This window comes from Histomonas meleagridis (assembly GCF_020186115.1).
Source record: "Histomonas meleagridis strain 2922-C6/04-10x chromosome Unknown scaffold_61, whole genome shotgun sequence".
NCBI classification, from domain to species: domain Eukaryota; phylum Parabasalia; order Tritrichomonadida; family Dientamoebidae; genus Histomonas; species Histomonas meleagridis.
In genome coordinates, this window is record NW_027150931.1 from 1,671,237 (window position 1) to 1,684,035 (window position 12,799).

General features: G+C 30.6%; 3 protein-coding genes across 3 annotated transcripts; 1 reads left to right on the forward strand and 2 right to left on the reverse strand.

The window, feature by feature from the left end:
- Positions 1–435: 435 nt before the first annotated feature.
- Positions 436–1,588, forward strand: GO595_010546 (fibroin heavy chain-like; the record flags this gene model as incomplete). The annotated part of the gene is made up of 2 exons (XM_067913237.1): positions 436–452; positions 550–1,588. The coding sequence occupies 2 exons, from the start codon at positions 436–438 to the stop codon at positions 1,586–1,588; spliced, it is 1,056 nt and encodes a 351-aa protein (XP_067769284.1).
- A 3,937-nt stretch (positions 1,589–5,525) lies between these two features.
- Positions 5,526–6,689, reverse strand: GO595_010547 (uncharacterized protein; the record flags this gene model as incomplete). Its single annotated transcript, XM_067913238.1, has 1 exon — positions 5,526–6,689. One exon carries the CDS (start codon positions 6,687–6,689, stop codon positions 5,526–5,528), a length of 1,164 nt encoding a protein of 387 aa, XP_067769285.1.
- A 1,509-nt stretch (positions 6,690–8,198) lies between these two features.
- GO595_010548 (Serine/threonine-protein kinase 4) lies at positions 8,199–9,521 on the reverse strand (the record flags this gene model as incomplete). Its single annotated transcript, XM_067913239.1, has 1 exon — positions 8,199–9,521. One exon carries the CDS (start codon positions 9,519–9,521, stop codon positions 8,199–8,201), a length of 1,323 nt encoding a protein of 440 aa, XP_067769286.1.
- Positions 9,522–12,799: the final 3,278 nt, after the last annotated feature.

Genomic DNA, 12,799 nt, shown 5'->3' on the forward strand with positions numbered 1-12,799 from the left:
GTATTCATATATATATATGAATAAACACTTTTTATCATACTTATTTGTCTAGTCAAGTCTAAATTAGATTGGTTAACAAGAATTTTATTTTCATTTTAACATTAACGATCTTCCATAAAAATTGAAGAAAAAATACACATGAGGCTGAACTCAAAAACTATTATATATCTTTCATAAAAAGCAATTAGAAATGTTTGGTTTAGTGTTTTAAAAATCAAGAACTTCTGCAAATGGATCACTTTCTCCATCTTTATCAAATAATGGATTTGCGAATTTTTGAGAAGTTTTATTATCCTTTATGTCATGCTGAATTCCTGGATCTGACTTATCATAGATATTATTATATTTTTTGTAAATAATAATTCCAACAATAGCGATTCCAATTAAAGAAGCAACTGTGATAAAAATATAACTTGTTGAAGATGACGACTTTGAATGATCTTCCTTGTTTTGTGTTTCTACTGATGAATATATTGGAAATGATATTGGAGAAGATAAAGCTGATGTAGGTGGCATTGAAAGTGACAATATTTGAGATGATGTTGGTAGATGTGTAGGAGATGCTGTATGCGTTGATGTTGGTGATGAAGTTGGTGCTAAAGTTGGAGATGACGTTGGTGATGACGTAGGTGATGATGTAGGAGCTAAAGTTGGTGTTGAAGTTGGCGATGATGTTGGTGTTGAAGTTGGAGATGATGTAGGTGACGATGTTGGTGTTGAAGTTGGCGATGATGTAGGTGACGAAGTTGGAGATGATGTAGGTGACGATGTTGGTGTTGATGTAGGCGCTAATGTTGGAGATGAAGTTGGAGATGACGTAGGTGTTGATGTAGGCGCTAATGTTGGTGTTGAAGTTGGCGATGATGTAGGTGACGAAGTTGGTGTTGATGTAGGTGATGATGTTGGTGTTGATGTAGGCGCTAATGTTGGTGTTGATGTAGGCGCTAATGTTGGTGTTGATGTAGGTGATGATGTTGGTGTTGAAGTTGGTGTTGATGTTGGTGATGATGTAGGTGACGAAGTTGGTGATGATGTAGGTGATGATGTAGGTGATGATGTTGGTGATGATGTAGGAGATGATGTTGGTGATGATGTAGGAGATGATGTAGGCGTTGAAGTTGGTGATGATGTAGGCGTTGAAGTTGGTGATGAAGTTGGTGATGATGTAGGAGATGATGTTGGTGATGATGTAGGTGATGACGTAGGCGTTGAAGTTGGTGATGATGTAGGAGATGATGTAGGCGTTGAAGTTGGTGATGATGTAGGAGATGATGTTGGTGATGATGTAGGTGATGACGTAGGCGTTGAAGTTGGTGATGATGTAGGAGATGATGTTGGTGATGAAGTTGGTGATGAAGTTGGTGATGATGTAGGTGATGACGTAGGCGTTGAAGTTGGTGATGATGTAGGAGATGATGTTGGTGATGATGTAGGTGATGATGTAGGCGTTGAAGTTGGTGATGAAGTTGGTGATGATGTAGGAGATGATGTTGGTGATGATGTAGGTGATGACGTAGGCGTTGAAGTTGGAGATGAAGTTGGTGTTGAAGTTGGAAATGCCGGCTGTTTATCATATACCATTGGATGAATACGGTTTGAAGTAATTTTGCAATGCTGAGTATCTGCAACATTTCCTGCTCCATCCCTCACTGATATGTGAAAGTATTTTGATTTATCATTATTTTCAATGATATGTTTTGTTTCGTTTGTAACTTTTTCATATTTATTAGAAAACATAATGTTTGTATCAGGTTTATTATCTATAATATAATAATATTCTTTGATTCCTGTTTTTACTTCTACCCGTTTATCCTCAGAAATTCCAATCACATTCGAAACATCATCATTCTCAAAAGCAACGACTCTATAATAGTATTCTGATCCTTCATCAATTCCTTTCCATTTAATCACTTTAGGATCTGATATACAATCTAAAATTATATATGGTTTTGCATTATCATTTGATGAATGATCTATAAGGCTTGTCAAATCAGTTTTTCTCTTTAAAAAACAAATCAAGTTTGCTAAAAGCTTACCCATAAAACCATTCTCTTTTCCATAAGGATCACAAATTTCCATGTTTGCGACATTGTTATTAACAGAAAGAAAAGGATAATAATTTTCATGTTCTTTCCAACTATCATTACCAAATTGAACCCATGTATCTCCTTTTGCAACTATATTAGAAGGACCACAGAGTGAAATGCCAAATATATCACCAATATATCCTACTTCATGTGGATATAGTGTTAAGGGACCTCTTTTTACTATTTTTACTATGCTTTTTTGTTCATTTTCTTGGAATTCATAATCACTTGGAGAAGAATACACATTAAAATATGAATTTCCTAATGTTAAAAGAGAATTTTTCCTTCCCGAGTAATAAAAATATGAGCTAAGTAAATCACGACCAGCAATAAATCCTCCTTCATTTTCAATAAAAGGTTTTATATATTTTGTAACTGTTTCTGTTGATATTGCATTACATGCCGAATAAGGATATGAACCATGAAAAACTACATCATACTGATATATCATTGATGGATCTTCTTCAAATTGATCAATAGATACTTGTGTTGTTTGAATTATATGCTTTTTCGTTTTTTTATCAATACCAGCACCTATAAATGTATAAAAATAATTCATGTTGTCAAATTTCAGAGAATCACCATCCAACCAGGATTTAAACAAAGCTGTAATGGGAATTACATCAGTTTTCTCATTATGATATACTACATTCAGATTACGTGCATTATATTTAGCATCACATTCAGGTATTGTTTCTCCTTTAGTTGAAGTACTTGGATATATATGTAAAAATTTTATTGTTTGACCATCTGAATATGTACTTATTGTTTTCCATTTTTCATTAGGCTTTTTTTGATATACCAGATATTGAACATTATCTCCTGGAACTTTAGACCATTTGAGAATTGTTCCTCCATATTCATGTAAAAGTGAAGGGTCAACTGAAAGTTGAAGGTCAATTAATTGATGACATTTTAATAAATATAAAAATAATAAAAACATGAAAATGATATGTTTTATGAAGTAATATTGAATTTGGTATTGGAAATTAAAAGATACTTTTTTTACCGAGCATAATAAAAAAAATTGTCTATTTGTTACAAAAATATATGGTTTTATGTTTTGCAATTAATACATTAGAGTAAAGATCTACTAACACAAACAATGATAACCATCTTGTTAATAACTGATATATTTATTTTATGAAACAATCTTGTTGAAGAGTAAAAAAGAAGAAATTATTAAATAAGTCAATTTTCTTTTTGGAATAATTCAGTAAGAAAAGTAACCACATGCTAAACAAAATTTTTAAATAAATTTAATTTGAATAGTATTCTAAATAAAATATATAAAATGGTACATCTTGCACACATTAGCATCCTGTATCATTAGTTTTTTTCATTTGGTACATCGAAGCGGTTATTTGAATGTTTATCACTTGGAAACGATCAACTTCAACACAATTCATTCAACCACAAGCAATTGACAACGATAAGTATTCAATTTGTGAGGCCATCCAAATTGTGGTGTGTTTTGAAAACATTTCAATCAAAAACGATCATGCATAAAATTGATTAATTTTAATCGTAATTATGGAACACATGGCTTTTCATTTGATGTTCTTGCACTCTCTAATATCTTTGTATATTTTTTACGAAGAGGCCTTTACATATATTTATCTTGCACTTTATACAAATAGTTAATTCTTTTTTTATATGATTTTTAGTAAAAAATTTGAATGTGTTGATTGAATGTTTTACATTTTTCTAAATGCATCCTGCGGTGATATACTATATATGTGCAATGCGTAGTATGTATACTACACTTAATATCTGTAGTGCCTGGTTGTTACATGTGTGAAATATGCACGTGGAAATAACACTACTCATGCATTTTTGGAAATTGACTATTGCGCCAATTGCACCGTTCTTGGCGCCAGCAAGACTTCACTTTTTGAATGATAGGCGCATTCAAATAATTGTATGAGGTCACACATTCCAAATTTGTATACTCATACATCCTATAAATATGGCAATTTATCAGCTTTTGTTTTGAAAACATGTTTTTCTTTTCATTTCTATCTTCTCTTCATTTTCCAGAACCAAATATTTCATATAAAGAATACAAACACTTATCACTTGAAGCAGAAAAGTTTTTTCATTTACCAATATGGAAAAGAGGATATCAAAAATGTTCGTCACCAAAAAGTGAAATCAGCTGCACTTTATTACTCCATGCATACAATACAGTCATCGCCTGGGAAGAAGAAGTAAAAGATATTCAATTTGTGGATAGTAAAATTGTAGATGTTTTGATGCAATACGGCATGGGAAATGCTTTTTATCATCAAGTTAGTGGAGCCGTCATGGCCCTTGCTCTTAATCGTTCCATATTTGGCCGTGTTAATTTTACAGATGACGGATTATTATTTCCTGAATCTTTTAAAGTTCAACAAATTTCTGAAGGCTATAAGCGTAAGTCTAAAAATCTTTTTGGCTTAGAACATTGGGTAAAGTTTAATTATCAAAAATTATTAAAATTAGAAAAACCACTTAAATCCACATCAGTCTATCCATATTTTCTTCTCACGGATTACTACATTAATGAATATGTACGTACGCATTTTGGTATTCATTTTGTATATTTTTTATCCAATTATTTTTCATATTTTAATGAGTCCATCATTGACTATGTGCAAGAACAATTCAAAGCGATCCCTACAAGTTCGAAAGTTTTAGGAATTCATATTCGAAAATTTGGTAAAAAACGGTGTTTCATCAATAACATTGAATTTCTAAAAAAAGTGTTAGTGCCATTTTTAGATCATTATGTCATTGAAGAAAAGCCGTATATCTTCTTCACATCGAATAGTGACGAATACACAAAATATTTCCAAGAAAAATATTCAGATCGTTTATTTGTTTCTACTGCTATTAAGGTACAAGATGGAGAACGTGTTGACGCTTTACGTGATATAGCTTGTTTAATGATGTGTGATAAATTGATTGGCACATTTAGATCAAGTTTCTCTTCAATAGCTGCGGCAAGAGCTATGACAAATGCGTATTATTTATCATTAGATGTAGAATATGTATTTAGATTTACCTCATCACAAACGAGCATATTCTCGATGATTTATGATACAGTGGATTGGAACTACATGGCAAATACAAGGATTTTGGATTCAGAAAATTATGAAGATGGCGCAAGAGCGTTTTATTACTATTTCGGAATTTGATGCGTTCGTTTCCGATCATTTTAAATTCAAAAATTGATATAACTAACTAGAATTGAATCGAAAACGATCGTTTCGAAAAATCGGTCTTTTGATAAAGTATTATAGAATAAGAATTGCCTAAAATATAAAGCATAACTATACTCTGTTAGTATTAATTTTTTTTTGTTTTATGGTTTTGATTACTATTTCATTGCATATTTTATTTAACATATTTCAATTATCAAAAATTAAATAATTTTTAATCCCAATATTTGAGTGCTTAACGACTTCCACCACTTAAAAACTGCAAGAAAAGCTGCAGCTGTTCTTGTGTTAACTCTATATCTTCCATTTCCGCTTGTGTTGGTATCTCGCCTCCATAACTCCTATCAACACATTCACAAATGCTTAACAATTTCTGTTTAGATTCATCACATAGCCTTTCTTCTATGTTGTTTTCTTCTTCTTTTAATGATACCATTATGTTCCATGCAAAAGATCTTAATTCAACATATTCAGAAAGAATCATTTCATTAACGAATGGTATAAATTCATTAATAAAACCAACCCTTAGTTGTTCTATTTCGCGTGTTTCTTTATGAAATGAAATTATTGCTAAATGCAAATTTGAATGTTGTGGAAATGCATGTGCAAGTGAAACAAGACGAGCACAGAAATTGTCTGCAATGAGTCGCTCTACGACTGTAGGAACATGTTGAGCTAACTTAGCAATAATAAAAATTATTTGCTCATCATAAGGCATAAACGGTCGTTGAGGAAGTTCGCTGATGACCGAAAGAAGCTGTTCAAAGTGTGACGAAGCCGTTTCGCAAATCTGTATGCCAGTGATTGACGAGAAAATCGCCGAATATTGGGAAGTTAAAAGTGAAACTGAGGAATCTGTAAATACACGAAACATGGAATCAACTTCTTTGTCTGTGACAGTATCTTTAAGAAGAGATGACTGTGTAATGTAAGGAATGAGCTTAAATAGATTTGTGAAAAGAAGAAATTGATCATATATTGCTAGATCTTCTGGATTTTGATTGATGATATTTATGATTGTGGGTGTAAAGTTATTATATTTAAGATATTCTTGTAGGTTGGCGTACGGTTGATTGGTATCATTACTGAGAATTGATACAAAGAGATCATAAACAGAACGATTGTAAACAAAAGGAAGAAGGGCAAGAACATAACTGTAATCATCTTCGTTGCTGACTTGCTTGATTTGTGTAATAACTGTTTGTATGATCATTGCAATTCTATTAATTTTGATGGGATCTTTATTTATTAAGATAATTTGCAGATTCTCATGAATGGCTTTGGCGTTTTCTTTTAGGATGGCTTCAGCAAGATCATCATTGTTGGTTGTTAATAGGGTAAAACATTTTGAAGATATTTGATGATTTTCTTCAGTTACATTTAAAGCATACTCGAACATTAGATTAAGATTTTCAATTAAACTGATGTTAGAAAACAAAAATACTATTTAACTAAAGGCTTATGATTTGAGCGAAACGCACGGAGACAGGAAGGATCAGATATAATGTCGATGAAAACAGGTGATTCTGAGTTTAATTTTTCATTGAGCTCAGGTGAAACAGGTGAAAAAAAGAAGTTGAACATTTTATCCAGTATGTAGCCCAAACAGTCGAATTAGGGCAGCCCTAAACTGTAAACTATAGAAATAATATTTTTCTACCGCCAAAATTCCATACATATGTATGCCAAACATTGGAACAAAAAATAACTCTTAACACTTAAATTATTGTTTTAAAAAATATTAAAAATGATAAAACCAAAAATCAGTCGTGGTGCTTAACTTTAATTTATGTTTATAGTGAATTAATTTTTTTATTTTGCAGCTCTGTGTTCCCAAGCGCATATCAACACATCAAATATATACCCGGTTTCAATATCTTTCGGTGGTGGCATTGTTGCAACTGCAATATGAAATTCTAGGTTAAATTTAACATCCGTTCGATATTAAACACATTAAAAACATTATGAAGGGTTAACCTATGAACTAAGCGCTTAGATTCAGCTGCTTGTTTCTTGACAGAACCTTGAACCCTTCGGATGTTAATTGCTAATTAGTTTCCCATAGTTAAAATTATATCGTTTTCTAATACCGCTGATAACTCTTGGTACTCTTCACCCATTGGTTATATCTTCGTTATTGCTTTGTTGAGAATTTTTTGATATTTCGTTTCATTAGTTTTTTATAACATCCTTAGCTTGTGTTGAAACTGAGATTTAGAAATCAAATAAAACCAGCTGATGGAAGTCTCGGAACTGCGTTATTATCTTGTATTAACTCACCAAAAAATTCAATTTGATTTAGACATAAGATATTGTTTGAAGCTTTGTTTTTTGAAATTTGACACAGCTTAATGAACCTTAATGGCGTTTTACAAAGGCATCTTGTTGTGAACTCTGTGATATCAAGATCGTCAATGTACATTTCATCAAGTGTAATCCACTTATTACCATCATTTGATCCACAAACAATCCATGCATTCATACGAAATTTTTTGTTGTTATTAGAGCAAAACCTTATGGAGTAATGTGATGGAATTATTTTCCATTTCCTAAAATCAATTTGAAAGAATGAATTTGGTATATCGTTTGAGATCCAATCACATCCTGAATTATTTCTAATGATTTCGTAAGGTTTTGTAATGGATAAAGGTGAAGTTGTTGAAGAAGTTATTCTAATTAAACCTGCCATATGCAAGTTTATTTTATATTTTTTTTCTAAGTTAAAGAACAACCCACAAAAAGGATGATTTTCGTCAAACTGGCAAATCAACGTTGATCAGATGAGAAATTTGACGTTAAAATTTATTTACGCGCAACTTTTTCAGAGGGATCACATCACCTAATTCACATCAATTTTGATGCATAAACAAAATCTTAATAAATCTTTGAGAAAATAGTCAAGTTTGTTTTATTTGAGCACCTCATAATCATCGCTATATTTACCAGGGTTCCTAAGCTGTAATTCTTTTACGATTCCCGTTCTTACTTCTTCATAATTTTCCCTAATTACATCTTCTGGTATCTTCTTCGATTGGAGTTCGCTTAATGCCAACTTCTTAACGCTGTCTAACATTATCTTCAAGTCATTATCCTTGAAATGCTGGAAGTTTCTCTTCTGCGCCATCCTTAACTTGTTGCTAGCTCCACTTTGTGGTGAATCGATGAAATCAGGATTCCAATCGGACAATCCAGAGTTTGCAGGCTTATCTTGTTCTTGTACAACCATTGTTCCCATATCACAGAAAGTAGAATCAGAGAACAAAATTGTTGATACATCCTGTTGTGTTAATCCTGCGCAAAATCCTTCATCTTCTTCCTCTTCTTCTTCTTCTTCCTCTTCTTCTTCATCATATTCTTCTTCTTCAGCTTCGGCGCGTTCACGTGCATCTTTATATTGTGAGACAAGATCTTGAATAATATCATGACGCTTATTTTCGTTGTACTTTGTGATGAATTTGTGCTTAAGAAGTTCACTTGCTGTTGGTCTTAATTCTGGATCCTTATTAAGAGTGATCTTTACGAAGTCCTTAAAATCGTCGGATGAGTTTGCTGGTGCTTCTGGTGGTGGGTTTTGTGGGATTTTAAGAATGGCGACGAGAGGTGGGAAACTATCTAATGGAGGATGTCCAGTAATAAGTTCGAGTGCTGTAATCCCAAGAGACCAAATGTCGGCTTTTGTATTGTGACCAACTGACATAATAACTTCGGGAGCCATCCAGTAAGGAGAACCAATTCGAGTGGATGTCTTACTTGAAAGAGATGAATCGAGTTGTGCAGAAACGCCAAAGTCACAAAGCTTGATTTCGCCTTTGGATGTAAGAAGGAGATTACCTGATTTGATATCACGATGAACGCGGTTCTTGGAATGAACATATTCGAGGGACTTTAAAACGCCGTAAAGAACAGCGCTGAGCTCCATCTCGTTGAGTGGACGCTTGAGGACGTGCATAATGTCTGATAAAGAACCTCCATCGCAATACTCCATAACAAGCCATAGCTTACCGCTCTCAAAGAACCAGTCGAAGTAGTTGACAATCGTCTCGTGGGAAAGATCTATGACCATGTTAACTTCGGAAAGAAGAGGAAGCCAATCAGATTCTAGATCAATGATTTTGACAGCAACTGTTCTGTTTTTCTTCTTGTCTAAGGCTTTGTATACAGTACCATAGGCTCCGCGACCGATGACATTCAATAGTTCGTAATCATCTTTTGTTCCATGTTCTGGATTCATTCAAAGATAAGGAAAACCGGTGACGATAGGGGTAATTAATTCGTCACTTTTTCAATTGGCTTTTTCAATGGCTTTTTTATTCAAATCATTCAAAATGGAACTTGTTGACCAACTAACGTTTTTGTTTAACAGACCTGAGGTGTGATTAAGATAGAACATTATAAATATGAAATTGTGATTTGGTATAAGATTGACATTTCATGAACTATATTAAAATGCAAGAAAATTTATGAGTAATTGGAAATATATCTTCAATTTTGAAATTTTTTTAACAAATACTCTCATTAAATTTATTTGCTGTTGAAATGAAACATATTTTATTGCGGAATTTGAAATGATTTTGGAAATATTTGTGTTTTTTAGCATTCGGATTTCGTTAGAGTTGAACGATCATTTCCGTTTAAGTTAACCGCCACTTTTCAATAATTTACGTCGGTGAAGCAAATTTGTTCACTTGATGTAATACCTGAAATATATAATTCGCAGACTCCTTAATGATATTTTTTTAGTGAAAATGCTGAATACGACAAATACAGATAAATAATGCGCATTAGAAGAAACTTGTTTCAAATAAACCATAGCTTGTTGGCTCCAATGTAGTTCTTCCAAATGCTAAATTGAATATCAAATTACATTTATATATCTTTCTCTTTAATTTTTAATTTGTCATTTTATATGCACCTTAGTGCATAATCTCTCTTTGGTCTTCGAGTGGTCCATTTGATGAACATTTAGAATAAAATGTACCAAATCAAATTCAAATAGAAAGAGAATGAGATATAAAATTTGGTCCATTTGCAGTGAATGATTATAAAGAAGGAGAACATACATCATTACATACACATTCATTTTCAAGTTCGAATACACATTCACTAAATCAAATACATATACATAATCAAATTATTCAGTAAATCGAATACATTTATAAATTCGAACACATTCACTTAATCAAATACATATACATAATCAAACACATACACAAATTCAAATGCATTCACTAAGTCGAATACATGTATAAAATCACTTCAGAGTTATTTATCTTTATCATTTTCTTATATAATAACCATTTCAGTATCTATTACAACACTTATCGAATTATTGATTCGAATTCGAAACAAAAAATCAGAAAAACGAAAGTTCGGAAGAAAATGTTAACGAAAAAGAAACTACAAATACATTTGCAACAGGAATTTATATGTCAACAATTGAAGGAGATCCTTTTGCTGCTGATTTCAAAGAAGATAAATTTATTGTGCAAATGTAATTTTGTCTAAAAACAAATTTTGAATAAACACTAATTTTTTTGAGATATCATTAATTTTAATTTCAATAACAAGAAATGCATTTTTAAAGGATACAAAAAATTCGCATTACTTGTGAATTATATCTATATTAGAAATAATTTTTCAACTTTAACTCTTTTTATTACTTCAAATATACAAATTAATGAACTTTGTTATTTGTGCACCAACAAGACATATAACTACGAAATGACTGAGTACTGATGTAACATCGGTGATCAATGAATGAAAAAAATATTTGTGCGCTTTATTTTGAAAGTGACGACTGGCATAAAAATGAAAAATGTTTATGAAACACATCAAAAAATCCAGAAAATAATTTTTGACATAGATACAAATAATGTCGATCAAACAGCACAAACAATAATTCATAGTTTTAATAATAATTGTTCAATATCTTTTAACTTTGTTATTAGTCATATTATTTATATAGCAATGACTTTACAAATGGAAAAAACTGAAATATATTTAAGCTTATTGAAGGAAATTGAAAAATACGAAAAAAATAATCCCAAAATAATGAAATATTTTACTCATCTTCTTAACAATAAGAAAAATAAATCAAATTATTTTCTTGAAATTATGCTTGAGTAAAATTTGATTGATATAAAAGTTCTCTCTAAAATTATTAAGATAAATCATCATAAATCATACTTTGCTCCATATATGTCAAAAGAAGAAATAAACGAACTGAAAATGTCTCATGATATATTTGATAAGCAAATCTATGAAAATTATGAATTATTATCAAAAAACAATTGGGAACTTCATAAGAAGTTAATTAAAGAAGGAGTTAATCCAAATGAAATTACAAAAATAATTCGGAATGATGAAATTGAAAAACTTCAAGAAATATCAGCGCAAGCAAATTTTGATTTTAATCAAAAAATTAAACAATCACTTTATGAAAGATGTTCATTTATTAACAAATGGGATGTTACATTAATTGATTATGCAGCATTTTTTGGTTCAGTCAAATGTTTTAAATATTTATTTATGAATGGTTCTAATATAAAAAATACTGGTAAATATGCAATTGCAGGTGGGAACTTAGAGATAATTCATTTATGTGTACAAAATCATTCATCATTTGATAATGCATATATAACAGCAATTCACTTTCATCGAAATGATATATTTAAATATCTGTATGAAAATAAAATTGTTGAAATTAAACGTTTGGAATATTTAGGAGAAAAATGTATTCGATATCATAATTATGAAATTTTTTCCTATTTGTTAAAAGAAGGAATGAGAATCAATAAATTTATCTTTGATATTGCAGCTAAAATCGGAGATTTATATCTTGTTAAGTATTTCATTCAATATAACAAAGTTCCTAAGAATATTTTAATTTTTTCTACAAAATCAGATAATATTATCTGAACTTGTTAAATTTATTTTAGATTTAAAAGTAATAAATGTAAATTTTGTTTATTTGCTTTATTTGATATTTATTTTATTAATTTGAAATTTAAAAGAAATATTTCTAAAATATTTAATATATTTGGAACAGCACTGACAATTTCATCTAATTCTGGTAACTTAGAAATAGTAAAATTACTTCTTGAACAAGAAGGTATTGAAATTAATGCTCAAGACATTTATTAGTTTTACTTGAAATTTATTTTAATAATTTTTTATTTCAAAGTAAAATTTGAAAATTATTTACATTATTTATGACAGCACTTATGTTTGCATCTTTAAGTGGTCATATAGAAATAGTTAAATTACTTCTTGAACAAAAAGGAATTGATATTAATCTTAAAGACATTTATTAGTTTTACTTGAAATTTATTTTAATAATTTTTTATTTCAAAGTAAAATTTGAAAATTATTTACATTATTTATGACAGCACTTATGTTTGCATCTTTAAGTGGTCATATAGAAATAGTCAAATTACTTCTTGAACAAGAAGGAATTGATATTAATGCCGAAGATATTTATTTGTTTTAGTTTGGATTTATTTCAATAAT